Source organism: Acartia tonsa, chromosome 6 (genome assembly GCF_053477335.1).
Source record: "Acartia tonsa isolate MP-2025a chromosome 6, ASM5347733v1, whole genome shotgun sequence".
NCBI classification, from domain to species: domain Eukaryota; kingdom Metazoa; phylum Arthropoda; class Copepoda; order Calanoida; family Acartiidae; genus Acartia; species Acartia tonsa.
The window spans coordinates 32,195,158-32,212,275 of NC_137265.1; the positions used below are offsets into that span (position 1 = coordinate 32,195,158).

General features: G+C 31.2%; 2 protein-coding genes across 3 annotated transcripts in view; one reads left to right on the plus strand and one right to left on the minus strand.

Moving 5' to 3' along the window:
- Positions 1 to 4,823, plus strand: part of LOC145322415 (glycerophosphocholine phosphodiesterase GPCPD1-like) — a 30,201-nt gene extending 25,378 nt beyond the window's left edge. For both annotated transcript variants that reach the window (XM_080164404.1, XM_080164405.1), the window contains 8 exons: positions 246 to 300; positions 647 to 700; positions 1,093 to 1,169; positions 1,678 to 1,720; positions 2,424 to 2,516; positions 2,776 to 2,841; positions 3,153 to 3,272; positions 3,693 to 4,823. In XM_080164404.1, the coding sequence (XP_080020530.1) occupies positions 246 to 300; positions 647 to 700; positions 1,093 to 1,169; positions 1,678 to 1,720; positions 2,424 to 2,516; positions 2,776 to 2,841; positions 3,153 to 3,272; positions 3,693 to 3,884 (700 nt within the window). In that variant the 3' untranslated portion in view covers positions 3,885 to 4,823. The remainder of the gene's footprint in view (positions 1 to 245; positions 301 to 646; positions 701 to 1,092; positions 1,170 to 1,677; positions 1,721 to 2,423; positions 2,517 to 2,775; positions 2,842 to 3,152; positions 3,273 to 3,692) is intronic.
- Positions 4,824 to 8,680: 3,857 nt separating this feature from the next.
- Positions 8,681 to 11,897, minus strand: LOC145322424 (uncharacterized). The gene is made up of 6 exons (XM_080164415.1): positions 11,689 to 11,897; positions 11,317 to 11,390; positions 10,819 to 10,954; positions 9,888 to 10,452; positions 9,337 to 9,497; positions 8,681 to 8,824 (listed from the first exon to the last, which is right to left on the minus strand). Exons 1-6 carry the CDS (start codon positions 11,854 to 11,856, stop codon positions 8,696 to 8,698), a joined length of 1,233 nt encoding a protein of 410 aa, XP_080020541.1. The 5' UTR covers positions 11,857 to 11,897; the 3' UTR covers positions 8,681 to 8,695.
- Between the last annotated feature and the right edge of the window lie 5,221 nt (positions 11,898 to 17,118).

Sequence of the window (17,118 nt, forward strand, 5' to 3'; positions counted from 1 at the left end):
GTCAACTCAGAGACTAGATAGACCTCCATCTCATATCTCATACCTGTGTTACAGTACATAGCAGACAATCAATCCTTTAATTTAACGATCTTTGTCTGGAGATTCTCACTGTGCATTTTAATGAGTTGCGCCTGCTTTTGGACAAGGCATTCCACCTACTTAAACTTATATCTAAAGATAGTTATACAGTGTTTTTAATCTTTAAATTCAAGTTGAATAATTACTAAAATATTGATTTTTTCTAGGGTTGATCAAAGTTGTGGATTCAACATTGAAGTCAAGTTTCCACAAAAATTAAAGGTATTTACATTATTTTTTGATATCGAGTCTTGAATTGAATGTGAAAACTTTATAATAGAACGGTACCATTAAGCTGAGTAAGCGTTAACTTGCAAGATAGTTTCAACATAATTTAAAAAGTTCTTTTGAGATAGGTATCCTTTCCATTCAACAACAATATTATGAGTCATTACAACAAAAGACTTTTAAAATTTTAAAATAATTTAAAATTCACGCAATATTTAGTTATTTGATAACCAACTATCATTTTTCGATGATAGGCTATCTTGATATTAACAACACATTTGACTATAATAACTTATTAGTTTGTTTTAATGTATTAAATTAATATTTAAATTGGTTTTAGAACGGTCAGCACGAGCACAAAGACATGATGGAAATGAATTTGTTTATTGACCAGGTATTACATACATTTGTAAATGAAAAAGTATAGGATTAATTCTTATTTTGTTGGCCTTCCTGACCATTTTAATAAAACTAAACGTGTTATTAGTTTTTTCAGAATCATTTTGTTATTTTGGAGTCATACCGGCTCATTTTCATTTTAGGGTATTCTAAAATACCGCCATTTTTATTCTTCATAATATTTTATGTATCATTTAAATCTGTTATCGATAAAAAATTATAATTGTAGGTATTGGGGTTATTGTTGGGTAAGTCATGTGAGTCTAAACCTAAGAAATTGAAGGGCTTTGCCTTGACTCAACTTATGACTATGTACAGTCAGGACTTCTAGACCAAGGTCTTGCAGTTAAAAAAGATCAGGTTTCCTTTTATAATTATATTTTGCAGGTTTTGAGGACTGTATTCGCCCATGGACAGGACAGGAAGATTGTCTTCTCCACTTTTGCTCCAGATATTTGCTCCATGTAAGTATTTTTCCAGTATGATTCGAAGCCGATTATTATCCTCTGGATTAGAACCGGTTCTCAGCCATACTGAAAAATCATGTATAGCATCACATTACAGACAATTTTCCACATAAATAAGAATAAAAATCATAAAATAACAGTTTTGTAAGCCCGGGTCCTGGTTTTAATCTCATAATTTTTCATCTTAATATCCGCGGAAAGCTGTCGATAATACGATGCGATTAACAACTATTACAGTATCTATATGATATTATAAGCTATCGAATAAGTTTTTTGTAGCATCCAAAAATACTTTTATACTCGTAAAATTCTATTTTATATTTAGCATGTATGATTCTTTCTAATAGGACCAAAATTGTGTCATTTATTCTTGTTATTTTGATTTTTGCATTCCAAAGCTTTCCTACTTCTGTAAATAATTATTCTTGATTTAATTTAAAACTAAAATGTATAAGCAATCATCAACGGATTTAAAAAAAATGTTTAATGGATTTTTTATTTTTAGGTTGATAAATAAGCAGAACAGATATCCAGTGCTTTTACTGACTCAGGAAATTCAACGTTTATGATAAAAACTATCATAATCAATTGCTAAAACAATTGATAATTGTATATCAATTTATCTGCAACTAGCGGCTACGCCCCTAGAGGCCTCTAGTGGCACTTTAAATGTTTTTGTTTGTTAAAGTTAATTTTTTATGTACGATACCACCTTATTTGACGTTGAGGTCTCCCAGATTTTAAGAAAATTTTCAATTTTTTTGTCATTCCTTTTGGGAGGGTGGTAGTAAGCTCCCCCAAAATAGTTAAAAACCTTCCCAGGACATATGAGAATCTACCCTGTTCAGGAGAACCCGATCGGTTTAGCGGTTATCGAGATCCTTCGGTACACACAGACAGACAGACACACAGACAGACAGACAAACATCCTGTTACTTTAGTATAAGGATTGTCCTCTCTCCCGCCCTTTCCTAATTATACCTTCAGATCAGGGATCTTGTGGTATAAGACATGGATGATTAACTTTTTAACATACATAATGATTGCAATTAAAATTACAACTTTTGTGGATTAAATTGTTGAAATGCTTTGGCCCTACTAGTTTGGAACCAACCAATCAAAATTCAATCAAAGTACCCAAAAGTTTTGAACCAGCGAGTAAGATAACGTGGTTACAATACTTTAGGTACCAGTGTAATTTAAAAGCCAATGTCCCCTCCCTCCCTTCTTTGAACTAATGTTGAATTGTGGCAGGGTGTTGATTCTGGGTACGATGATTTCCTGGACCCAAGAACATGGACCATCCAGGCGGCGCAACAGTTCTGCCAGATGGCAGGAATACAGGTTAGCATGTAGTAATTAATTCCTATTAGTGGCAATAAAATGATCCATATAAAAATTGTCGACATTCTATTGATTGACAGTTTAACTGTTTATGTCGATATAAACTTTGCTGACAATGTTTACGTAGGCTGTAGAACTTATTTTATTTATGTATATTATTATAAATACCTTGTTAAATTATTCTAATTAAGACTAAACATAATGCTTACAAAATTTCTACCAAACCAATTATCCATTACCAATAAATATAATTTTGTAGGGGATATCAGCCCGCGCTGATGATTTGATAAGAGATACAAATCAAATTCAAAATGTAAAATCCAAGGTAAGGTTTTAAAATAAATAATCCAAAAATTTTGAATTTGATTCTAGGATTTTAAGGGACAATGTAAAGGACGATTAATTATCAGATGTTATTGATTGTTGATTACACTCATTGTGGAGACATAATCCTTGAAGAAGTTTAATTTCTATTCAATATATTAACCTGAAAATAACAAGGACATTACAACTTTTCAAAAAAATTGGTTCCTTTATATATCTTATTATTTTTGTTCAAATTTTTAATTGCAACTCTAGAAAAGAAGTAAATGAAATCTCAATCCATAAAAAAGAAAATGATTTTATGCTTTTCAGAACCTGGTGTTATTTTCGTGGACGGATCATCGTAATGACAAGGAGACAGTCCAATACTTAAAAGAACTTGGAGTTGATGGAATTATTTATGACAGGATGGATCAAAACAATTCTAAACAGGTAAAGGATAATTGATTTATCTATTTTTCTTTCTTTGGCTCTCTTCTTTTCATATCTCTTTTATCTCATTTTTTTCTTGTTTTACTTTCTCGTTATGTAATTATCTATTTTTCATTTTTTATCTCCCCTTATCATTCTTTTTTTTCTCCCTATCTTTTTCTCAGTTTTATCTTTTGTATCTTAGTCTCTTTTGGTCAAAATTGAAAATAGTATCAGTATAATAACTTGTATTATAATTTTTTCCAAGTATAAAAACAAAATTCATTGTCATTTTGATTATTACTGAACTGAACTGACTTGATCTTTTACTTTTCATCCCTTCTTTTTTTTTACCTTTTAAATTTCTATGTCGTTTTGATAAAGTATCCATAATTTTTGTATATCTATTTTTCTTATTTATTAAATTTCTGTTTATTTCAGGTGAAAGAAAGCATATTTCTAACAGAGACTCGTCGCAAAGGTGCTTCCGATTCTGGCCACGGCTCTGAATACAGTCCTGCCAGCTCTCCAACCAGATCAGATCCTGCCAGCCCTGGTAGCCAGCCAGCTGCTCCAACAGTGGCCCCAGAGCCGCCGAAAACTGACAGCAGTCTTCCAGTAACAGCTAGTTGAGTTGCTTTAGAGAAAAAAAAGACTATTTTAAAGTTTATTTTCAAAGTGTAAATTATTACTAGTGGCTTCGCCTTTAGCTTCTAGAAGCTTTCATAAATTAGATCCATTAAATAGTATACTAAAACCATCCAAAATCTTCTCTTAAAAACGGATATATAGAGATTTTTTGCTTCATACCTACTTTGTTACATTGTTAGAGAAATTAAAATCTTTTAGTAATACAATCATTAATTAAAAATTATTATAAAAACAATATATTACAATTAAAAAGCCTATATCCGTATATTAATTATGTATGACATAACATAATTGTAATTCTATATATTATATTAGGTTATGTCAGGGGAGGGAGTGACAAATGGTGTCAATTAATTAAATCTTCAAATTTATTAATGAAAATTGGTTGAGGGTCAGCTTAAATGAACATCCATTGTCCTATCTCTCTATCCCTGAGTGATGAGATTAGCTTTTGATCAAGTATTCATCTCTATTCTCATTTAGAATACAAATTAATTATGTAAATACAGATCTAAATTATTATTAATGCTTTAGAAAATTATATTCAACCAAGTTATGTAAAGGACTATAACTAAAACAATAAAACATATAATAGCTTTGTAAAATTGCAATAAATTACAATTTAAACAATGTAATATGTTATGTAAACTAATAACTAGTATAATTTAGCGGAAAAAAGTATTGAAATCTTAAATTTGTCTTCCGAAAAGAGAATTATTTTACGTTTTTTAATTATTATGAAGTATTTTAGTTAAAAAAGCAAATATTAAATATCCACACTTAAAATTGAAATATGTTTAATTCTTGTTTAATATATTATTTTATTTTGTTCTCTACACTAAGAATATGTTAATGTCTATGTACTATTAAAATTGTATTTATTTAGAAAAAAACGTATAGAAATATATAATCCAAAAGAAATTTTACATTTTTTTCTCGTATTCATTCGAAACCTATTAATATTTGGTGGATTAGAACCGGTTCTCATCCATACGAAAAACTATGTCTAGTATTATATCCAGTTTTCTACAAATATATAAATTTACAATAATAAGATTGAAACCAGTTTTTTTTTATTCCCGAGATGCCGAAGGCACATTTTATATCCGCGGAAAGATGTTTATACGATGCGAGAAATAACTATATCATAGGTTTGATAAAATATGCTCTTACTTAGGGGCTGCTATTCAGCCAATTAATTCCATTTGAAATTGTCGAAAATTGGATATTTTGCTGGAGTAAAACTTGTTTTTGGTGTAACTGAAGGGGAGTGGGTAAGAAGGGGGGAGAAAAAAGGGAAGGGGGTTGAGCGGAAACTTTCACTTAGAATTGTTTGTCAGAATCACATTCCCTTTTCCCTGGCTCTCACTATTTTTTACTATGGGCTATTTCTATAGTTAAAAACCTTTAATGGAGTAGCTTCAGTGTAAAAGAGAACCATAGTGGTTCAGCAATTAGCGACGAGATCCTATGCTACACACACAACCATAAATACAGACGAACATCCTGTTACTATTATTAAAGGATAACAGACAGACCTACTCTAGAACTGCAAAACAGTTTATTTCCTGAAAAATCATTGCTACATTTCATTTCATTGTTATAACTGTCCATGGTAAATTAAGCTTATATGCGTGTTTATAATATTTACCATTTTATGGAAAAAGGAAAAGTGATGATATAAATCAATAGTTTAGGGTACTATCACGTTCGCAAAAGTTTTGAACTAGCAAATTAAAATTCCATTGACATCTGAGTAATCCATATATTATTACATGAATGTTGCACCAGATTTTCTTATCCTCTGATAAAGTGATGCTCGGAGCTGGCTAAATTTATCCCATTCCCTAAACTTCTGGATGAACGAACTGACCAATAATTGAGGTCTATATTAGCAAGCTAAATTGACGACAAATTGTCCTATGTCTATATATCCACGGTTATCCTATATCCATAATTTAAAGTATAATATAACGAAGATTAAGGGATGATTTATGATAACAGTAAAGTGTAGGATAATTGTTTTATTGAAATATCTGTAAATTCAACTTATTTATAATGTAAAATAAGGACATTTACGTCCAATTGTTACATGATTTTAAGGGATTCATTAAGAAAGAAGGTGATATTGAGAAAAAAAGTAGATTATCAGATAAAGCAAATAGAATAAATAGAGGAGAAGGATAGGGGATGCAAAGAGGGAGGACGGGGTTATTTTTACGGGAGAGATTACTGAATAGAGAGCATAACAGACACTTTAATTTATAGAGTAGCTTCGCTACTTAACAATAATTATGCGGAAGTGATAGGACACCGTAACAATTGTATTGGTTGTAATAAATCAAAAACTTACTCAATCTCTAGAAATCTACAACAAAACAATCAGTAAAAACAAGGATGGCAGCATCCAAAAGTAGCAAAGCGCAAAAATCATAGAACAATAGAGATAATTTAACATTGAAACTACGCCAGTAGCATGTATGAAACATATTAAATGTTTGACCATAACTGAGATTCATAGAACAGCACAAAACAATTTATAAAAACATTTTCTGCACAAGTGGTTGTTTTTTTTATAGCTTATAGTCCTTTTATTTATATATTTTTAATGCCTCTGTGGATGGTTGATAACAATGTGAAGTTTTAAGGCACTAACATCCAAACTTTTGCAGTAATAAGTTGTGCCAAATATGCAGCCAAGTCCTTGACTAACAATGTCACGCGTTTGACATATTCGCAATAGGTATAATTTTTCAATAATGTGCTATGGTCTAATTCCTTGGGTTTGATGTTCTGGAGTTAGATGGTACATACATAGATGTACTTATTATAGTATTGTTTTAAGATTTCTAAAACGCAAAGCAAGTTCCATAAAAATAAGCTTCTCTAATCTGTTTTGTGTGTGTCTAAAGATTTTTAAAAAATCTACTTGGACGATAAATTAATGTACAGGGAATTTGAACCAACAAAAAAAATGTCTGAAGTTTTTGAGCCAGCGAATGAGGCTATAGAACTCGAATGAGAGAATGAGTTTATTATTTATACTATGTTTTTCTTCATTTTTTTGTATATTGTAGAACGCTGCCTTGTAATTCTAAGAAACGAGAATATAAAACTTTGATTGCTTAGAAAAGTTTCTTATAAATATTTTATTCATTTATATTCTACATATTTGTACAGTATATTAATTCATGGATCTAAAGTGATAGGACAATCGCCGATAGATTAATTTACATCCCCAGTGATGATTACACTTAGTAGTTAAAACGTTTGGACGCTTAACTTAATGAACCATTCTTGAACCAATCAAAAGTCAATAAAATCCCAAAAGTTTTTAAGCTAATGAATAAGAAAACTTTGAAACAGGTCAATGTCCCCCACCTCCCTGATATTTATAACAAGGATGAAAACATTCATGAAAGCAAACAAATCTATCGGTCAGACAAACGAACAATAAAAAATAAAATTACAATGCATTAATATTCAACATAATTATTTAATTTTAGAAATTTTATTTCAAATAATCAATTTTACATGAAATTGGAATTTTTTGTGATTTTTAAAATCACAATAAGTAAATCATTACTAAAGGTTATTTTTTAATCTATATCAAAAGATGTAAACATGTATAAGTCAAATAATATTTAGGAATCAAATAGCTTTCTGTAAATTTGTCACCTCCAAACATTTTTCAACCAAAGTTTCAATGTTTCCTTTTCCTTTCCTTTTCTCAGCATCATAAATTTCATCTTTATCGCCATCTTGAATAACATATTTGCCGCCATCTTGTTTTATCCATTCCCGCATTTTTCTTCTCAGCTTCTTATCCTGAAGACTGTGAGGCAGCGCAGTACAGAATACGACATCTCCAGTAATTTTTCTTGTCTCTGGCAAATTATTTGCTACTATATCTCTAACCATTTGGGCCGTCAAATTATTTGAATAGTTGGTACAAGTAATGCCCACATTAATAATATCATTGCCCGTGTTTGGATCATATTCAGCCCAAACCTGGGCCTCTGCGATTTCAGGAACAGCCTCCAGCAGGTTCTCAATTTCTCCAGGTCCAAACCAGTAATTTTCAACCTTAAACCAGAGATACAGGGATAGAAAAATGGACAGTAAATTTTTCACTAGAAATTCTTGCAAATTATTACATAAAATACCAATTCGCATATTTATAAGGTATTCTTTCCTGCATTTTGCCCGTTAATTAAATAAGAGATACCTCCCACTTCCCCCCTCCCTCTATAAAATACTAAATTTTAAATCTATTGTCATATTCTTGTATCCCTGACCTTATAAGTATTTTTGATACGATGAGAAAAGAATACATCTCCATTTTCAGTATAATATCCAACATCACCAGCAAATCCATATCCATTACCACCTCCATACCCGTAGAACTCCTGCAGTTAGGTACATCAATGAATTTCCGTTTATTAAATGATGTTATGTATTTAATAGATCTTAATTTTGTGAAAGTTGTTTATGCTTTTTTTTCCAAATAAGAATCTACTTCCTAGATATTAGACAAAAAGTGGTTTCCCGCAAAGTGCTTAATGGAGCACAGAATCTCCCCTTTTTTGTAATAAATTTAAATAAAGGCCAGGGGACTAGTGTTTCGTTTGATTTTCTATCACTTTAGGTCAGGATAGGCTATGTTATATTGAGTACTGCAGGTTAGGATTGGAGTTGGACATAGTCTCTTATTTTAATTTCTTTGAAATAAGGGGGAGGGGAGGGGTGTACGGCACCTAAAGGAAAATACTCATTAAAATTATTAGTACGCATTAATACATTGATGTATAACTATCCTGAGTGGCTGCTGGATTGTTAAGGTATTTAGTCATCATTGTATCTGATTTGATCATGATCCTGCCCATTTCTCCAGGTCCAAGCTTGGCTGTTCCATCCATGTCCTGTAAACATCAGAAATTTAGGGCTAAGTAACACAGGAAGTCAGAGATGTTTGTTTAGTCTAATATCAACAAGGGCAAAATTTCACATCTTAGAATCGCCCATTTACTTATACAGGACAAAAACTATATGTTTTCCACCAATATAAAGATAATTCCCCCTTCCTCCCTACAGAAAACTCAAACCCAAGGAAGAGACAGGACCCTAGACTGTTAATTTCTAAGTTTTATGATGTTTTCTTATTCGTTGTCCCAAAATTATTAAGTACTTTTATTGATTAATGGGTTGGTTTCAAGCTAATAGAGCCCAATCTTTTCAACTAATCTACAAAAGGGGTAATTTTGTTTATTTATTATTGGGTATTTAAATCAATTAATTGTTCATTGTCTTATCAATTAAGATCCCTGTCTGATCCTCTTCCTAATCTCTGCCTCCCCGCCCCAACCCCCCCTCCAACAAAAAATGCTTTGATCTCCTTGCTTATTGGCCTGTTTACAAGTACCTATAATTCTACCTGTATGTAAAGAGAGGCTCCAGCCTCCAGGTAACCCAGGAGTCCCAGTGTCTTCTCTCTGTCTCCAGGTACACTGGAAATAATGCCTAATTCTGTAGAACCGTAGACTTCCACAATTTGGACATGTTCTCCAAGCAGGGATATCATTTTCTTGTGAATTCCTAAAAAACAAAACATATTTAAAATTTATCTAAATATATGTATCCCCATATATAGTAAAAAAGTAGCTTTTTAGTCTGTATCTAAAGATTTCAATAACTACTGAACCGATTATGTTCTCTAGGATGTTTTTAGGCTTCATACTTTTTAGATAAGTTTTTGGATGGTTTTATGCCATTTTTCTTCTTTTCCTATCACTAAGAATATAGGGATCCTAGATACTAGGGGCGCATCCGCTAGTGTACTGTATATTAAAGAAAACATTTCTGAGTATCTTTGTTGAGATTAGATTAGGATAAGTGTCGTTTAGGCAAATTAATAGCACATTATGTTTAACAGACGGATATGACATCATTCAATTTTGTAATATAGATAGATTTTAAAATACTTGCCTTCGGTAATAGCACCCCCGCAAGGTACAATTGTTTTCAATGATTCAAACTTTCTATCATCATCCTTCTGGCAGGCGCTAAGCTGGATATAATGGCCAATACCAAGATAAACAACATTCGGGGCCCAATTGCACAATATATCCAAACAATCAGCAGTGTTGAAATCAGTCATAAAGCCAACGCTCTGACTGACATTAATCCCCTGTCTAATTGGAATAATAAATCCTCCAATGTGAAACATAATGTTGGACATTAGGACCCTATTTTCAGCTTTGATAAAATTTGGGAATTTGAGATTTTTATGGGAATGGACAATGCCCTTGGGGGCACCGGTGGAACCACTGCTCCACAAAATCAATGCATCATCACAAACATTGAAATCTCCCAAATCAACATCCAACTCTGGTTTCTCATCAGTGATCAAATCATTAAGATGAAAAACATCCTTGTCATTAATTTCTTCAGATATTCCGTCTAGGACAACAATCTTGAATTGTTCAATGCATGTTTTTCTTATTTCCAAGTACTGGGCTAAAAACTTGTTTTGTGTCACAACAATCTTTGCCTGTTATTCATTAAAACTATAGGTAATATATAAGGTAGCTTTGATTAAAAAATATTCATAATAGGATCAGACACAACTTGTATAAGGTATAGTTAAGACTTCATGACAAAAGTTTTGTAATCCATTGGTTTGCAAGCATGATTTTACTTTTGCAGTAATCATAATAGGGTTCAAATACAAAAAAATATCGTGGTTTTTATCAGAGGGGTGTACAATTTTGATGGATTGAAGTAAAGGGGATTTCATTATTTTAAAAAATCACGAAACCTACTTGTGAATTTCAGGTATCGTTGGGACAAAACTTTGGATTTTTTACAAAGCAAGTGTTGCTTTAGTCCTAACAAATATTTCTATAGTTATAGTTGCCTGTGTGTCATTGAGCTGATGTCTGATATTATCAGCTGTTATTGTTGGATCAGCCAGGCTGATTACTCCACCACACAACCAACCAGCAAATGCAGAGAGATGGTAGTTTATATGGTTGCAAGAACCCATCTGCAGTCTAAAAATTTAATATTGAGAAACTTTTCAGATTTGGACCATAAATGATAAATAAGAAAAGAAACCTATTTTGATGCTTATATTAGGTTAGGTTAGTTTATGTAGCGCAAAAAGACATTGTATATGCACAATTATAAAGCATAAAATTACTTTTCCATCTATCAAAATGATATATCTTATTAAATATTGTCAAAACAGGAAATTTAAACAAAAAACAACGACGATTACGTCCAACCGAAGTAAGAGACAGACACAAACACTTTAGAGTAGCTTTGATACTAAAATACTAAAACTTCTTTAACGTGTACAGGATTTTCTATAAAAAATAATTGACCATTTAATAAAGGTTCTAAATATTAGTTCCTATCGCCAGATTGAAATCCAAGTTTAATGAAGGCCGCAGCCAGCTTGTTGCAGAAGGGTTCTATCTCAGACAACTAAAAAAACAGTTAAAATCAATTTGCTCAAAAAGTTGTTTATTTATCTGTATACTAAAATTATTATTAAACTAGTAAATACCTATATTTTAATTATAAAGTGAATTTAATTACCACAGATGATATTTTAAAGAGTTACAGAATTTGGTTTTGTCATATATACAAAATTTAGCTTTACAGTTTGCAAGGTTTTAAAAATTTAGTGTCAATATTATAAAAAAAATATGTAAAATGATAAAAAATATGGAAAAGACTAAGCTTTATAAAAAATGTTTTTCGTGTCAAAATAATTTATTACCATAACAGAATTTTGTTTCTGAGCATCATACAACCAAACCCTATCACCAGTGGTGTTTAACTCCTTCCTAACCATATCTAATAAGAAGTGGATGTATCTCTGCTCTACAATATTCTCTGTACTCTCTGCTTTGGTGCTGTATAGCACCTTGTCTTCTATGCGGTTCATTATTATCTGTTGAATTAGATTGCTTAAAAATTATTTATCGCATAATATTTTAGTCGGCTTTCTGTGGATATTAAAATGAAAAATTATTAGATTGATTCCAATTTTTTTTCACCCTAAAGGGCCGAAGGGTTGGGCCAATAATAAGGCCGGGGATCAATATTATGATCTTTATTTTAATATCAGTGGAAAATTATCTACAATACTACGAAATATGATTTTTCAGTATGGCTAAAAGCTGGCTCTAATCGTTTTTAAAGCCATACTGAAAAACTATTTCTTCCATAAGAAACGCAGTAATAGAGGCATTTTAACATTTTGATGAAGAAAAAAATTAACTACTGTGCAGGATGTATCATCACTTCCCCAAAATGATTCATATTATAGAAATATTAGAATCGCAAACCACAAAAATACTAAATTATTGAATAACAATAAAAAATTCTTGGAAAGAATCAAAATTTTTATTCTTATTTTTCAAAAATCTACCAAAGAAAAAAATTAAATTGTAGTTCATTCATAAAATTGTACTTATCTTATCCATAGAAAAGCTTTGCTATTTTCTAATTCACTATATCATATCAATAATCAATATACACTTCTAACTAACAAGTCAGACCAAAACTAAACAATAACCCAAATAATGATCTAGATAAATACCCAATGTTTTATCAGTTATCAACACACAATAAAGATTCATGGTTATAGAATAGTTTTGGTGAATATTTTACATTAGTTTAACAGAATAGCACAAAGGGAAATTGTATTGTGATATCTGATAAAAGATACACTAGATCCATTTGCTATTTATTTGCTCATAAGATCTCATCACATACGATAAGCAAGAATACGGGAATAATAAATTCGGGTATAAATAATATTTTGGTAGCGAGTTATTACATGGTAAAAATTTCTCGATTAGCTATTGTATCAATATTTTATGTATGTCATAAAAATATTCTATGTCGTTATTGTCGCTCATATATGTATATCAGTAACAAAACCAATTTCAAATAGTGTCTATGTCATTTAACCTTTTCCGATGGGAAAGGGGGTTTAAGGGGGCTAAATAAACCCTCTTGGGTTTTGGGCATTAAATTAGTTCCTGACAAATACCAACCAAAGCTAATATCTCACCTAAGAAATGCCCGATGATCGGTATACCTGGCACTAGAAAAACCTATTACCTGGAGCGTATTAATTTTATTTAAAAGAATCCTTATCTATAATACAAAGTAGAACGATGTCTGTCTGTTTGTCTGTCTGTTTGTCTGTCTGTTTGTCTGTCTGTTTGTCTGTCTGTTTGTCTGTCTGTTTGTCTGTCTGTTTGTATGTCTGTTTGTTTGTTTGTAGCGAAGGATCTCGCTAACCGCTGAACCGATCGGGTTCTCCTTTACAGGGTATCTTCTCATAGGTCCCGGGAAGGTTTATAACTATTTTCTTGGGGGGTGGGACACCCCCAACCCCCCCAAAAATTAAAAATACCCCCCCTCCCAAAAAATTTTTTTTTTCTTTTTAAAACTAAAAATAATATAGTAGGGGTCGACTACCCCCCCCCCCCCCCCAAAAAAAAAAAAAAATTCCACCCCCTCAAAAATTTTTTTATATTTTTTTTATTTTCTTTTAAATCTAAAATACGAAAAATTAAATTTGATCAAATCTCTTGGGGCAAAGCCCCTAGAGGCTAGGGGCGAAGCCGCTAGTAAAATTTTATATTGTACATTTGCCAGATATCATTTTTCCATTGCTGAAATATTGAAATGCGGATTTTATTTTTCATCTAACTTTGAGTTGACATATTCCTGCGTATTAAATACTATGTGACATTTTAGAATTTTGAGTCATAAACAAAATTTAATAGATAAATACAAAAACAATAATATAACTTATTATATGAATAATAGATGATAGCTTATCTAATGTACATTTGTACATTTATATTATTAAATAATATGAAATTATATATTCTTAAATTGTTTTGATACCAATTGAGCTTTTTTGTAAAAGCTTTAAAAGCCATTCACATACACTTGGGTTCATAGGAGTGTTTGTTATCCTTGTACTAAAGTAACAGGATGTCTGTCTGTTTGTGTGTCTCTGTGTTTGTTTGTACCGAAGGATCTCGCTAACCGCTGAACCGATCGGTTTCTCCTTAACAGGGTAGCTTCTCATAGGTTCCGGGAAGGTTTGTAACTATTTTCTTGGGGGGTGGGACACCCCCAACTATCCCAAAAATGAAAATAACCCCCCCCCCCAAAAAAAAAATAATAATTTTTTTACTTTTTCTTTTAAAATCTAAAATAAGAAATTGGGTTATCAAACTCGACTCAACCCACCCCCCCCCCCCAAAAAAAAAGTGCCCCAAAAATATATCGATGATTAGTTAAATGCAAGATTTACTAACGTTTTTAAAGTGATAAATTGGAGTACAACATATAAAGATGCTTTGTCTATCACAAAATGCTTAATCGTTACAGCAATTATTTTTTTAAACCTAGGTTTTTTACGTAACGATGAAAAAGTTTTTAAACTTTCTAAATTGTATCTAAAGTTTGAAATCTCTGCTATCCGTTACAGACGCTGACAAGTGCCGACCCTAATTGTAGAAAAGTAAGAAAACAATAATTGAATATTATTATTTATTCTTTGGATTTGAGTTAAGACATCTTATTAAGCTAAATTAAAATATACAAATAAGATAATAAAATCACAGAGTAATAGTATAGAATAAAGATATTTAAATATAATATTGACTAGAGTTGGCTCAATATAACTATATCGCTATTGGCTAGTTTTCTATAAGTACAAATCTATTATCTATTTCTCAATAAATCTGTTTTCCTCCCGCGCCATTACTATCTAAAAGAAAGAAGTAAATATTTATTAATTTAAATGATTTAAAAATTTTTTTTTCGATAATATTTTTTTTACATTACCATCACTAAAGGGTTAATATGATTAAAATTTTAGTTTTAATATTTTAACACAAAGGAAGTGTCGCCACAATCGAATTCTTTTAAAATACAGTTTTCTTAGATTTACTCTATTATGAACGAATATTTTTTATTTATGTAATAAGGATTAAATACTTCAATGTAATTCAAATATCTACATGAAGTAAAAAACTTAATTCATTCCATAAACAAATAGAATAAAGGTCTCATCGCTTTGGTCAATGAGAGTTTAATGAGGATAATTGGAGCACTATGAGTTTTAAACACTTTACCATTGGAAGACTCGAGCTTATTTATAGACGTTTATTTCCTATATAGATCTGTCATGGATCTTGATGCAATAAAGCAGGCCGTTTTGTAAATGTTAAAAATTGGAAGATTTCATTAAATAAAAGTAATCGCAAATATACTTAGTAAATAATAATTTCTATAGAACCACGAGATACATGCATTTTCAACAAGGTTCAGGATCATTTTTATCCTGTTAAAATGAACTTCATGTATTCGAATGAATGCAGGGATCTTAAATTGTTTGGGATAAGACAATGGACGATAAAATGATGATCATCCCCAAAGATAATAAAACAAAAGTTACCCTTAGATAGTTTTATGAAATTATTGGTTTCCAATCAAGATATCCTTAAATATAGTAAAAGGATGTTTGTCTGTTTGTTTGTACCGAAGGATCTCGCTAACCGCTGAACCGATCAGGTTCTCCTTCACAGGATAGCTTTTTAAAGGCCCCGGGAAGGTTTATTACTATTTTGGGGAGGTTACCACCAACCTCCCAAGAGAAATCGCCCCTAGAAAAATTTACCCCCCCCCCAAAAAAAAATTACATCTAAAAAAAAATGGTATACAAAGTAAAAGTGACCATGGCCAACAAAATGTGAGAACTTCTTTTCATTTACTTTCCAATGTCCCCTTCCTCCCTTACTGTAAGTAACTAGAAAAAATAGTTTGTTAGGTGAATTGGTGTTCTGCATATTATTGAGCATTTATTTACAAAGGTTTTTCGCTTACTAAACTTCTATCTTTTTTTTCTTTGGACAAAAAATAGAAAATGACTTGGGATTTTCATTCACATATTATTTAATACTGACAAGTAGGGACAGAGACATCAATTATGCAAATTAAGAAAATAAGCATCTTTTTTCACCTCGTTTCATATTAATTTTAATTAACGGAATCATTGAGAAACCAACAGATTTACGGATTTACAATTTTGGTCACCATCAATTTATCGTCCATTGTCTTTTCCCTTAAGATCCTTGAAAATACCTAATAATAATAACAAATATTTGGGCATATTTCCTCAAAATGTCTTTTCAGCATTCAACCATCCCCTTATTTAAAAAATGAAATTTAAATAAGGAGAGGAAATTTTTTTTCGTTAGTTTTTTCGATTAATTTTGGGCAGATTAGGTTATATTGGGTACTGGCAAGCCCCGCAGGGATAGGTCACTGCAGGCATATGCCCCACACATTTAGGGCAACTGCAATGATTAGGCATGGAAAGAAATATCCATGTATTTTAAATTTTTTAAAAATAAGGGGGGGGTTGGATCAGGGATCAACCTGCATTTTGAGAGAAATCAACAATATTTGACAGTCATGCATGTTGTAAAATAGAGATGACACCATTGCTCTCCCCATCTCACCAATCATGTTATAAATGTAAAGCCAAAAACTTTACAGAGAAGATAGATAAAAAACTAACTTTTTTGCTTGTAAAAATATAATTAATTCGATGCGAATTGTCTACTTCCTACTTTTCTTCATATTTTTTTTCTGGCGTAATAGGTCTAAGCAAATTGAAGTAAAAACAAGGATGACAACATCCATAAGTAGCGAAGCATAAAAATATGTATAAGAATTTAAAGATAAGTTGTCAAAAGCATGTATTGTATATTAGGAAATAAATCACGAAACCTTTTCAAAATTTGTTTTAATTTCATAATATTTATATTTCAGTAATACGACTAACAGACTGACGGTCAAAGTAAATTACATACTGGATGCTCAAAACAACAGGAAATTTAATTTTGATATTTTTAACTACAAAAATTTTAAAAATCGGACCATAAACACCAAAGATATGAGGAAAAATGTGAAAAATATAAAAATAGCCAAAAACCTGCAAAAAGGCAGTCTGACCACCATTGATGTTTTCAAGAAACGTTAGGAAATTTAATTTTGATATCTATAACTGAAAAAAATTTGGAAATCGGACCATAAACACCGAAGATATTGAGAAAAATGTGAAAAATACAAAAATAGCCTAAAACCTGCTAAAAAGCGGTCCTATCGC

Excerpts from the sequence above, each read along its gene's own strand:
- LOC145322424 (XM_080164415.1), bottom strand. The coding sequence starts at position 11,856 with ATGAACCGCATAGAAGACAAGGTGCTATACAGCACCAAAGCAGAGAGT. Across the intron at positions 10,453-10,818 it reads ATCAGCTCAATGACACACAG|GCAAAGATTGTTGTGACACA; the intron begins GCAACTATAACT and ends AATGAATAACAG. Across the intron at positions 9,498-9,887 it reads CGGGGGTGCTATTACCGAAG|GAATTCACAAGAAAATGATA; the intron begins GCAAGTATTTTA and ends TTTGTTTTTTAG.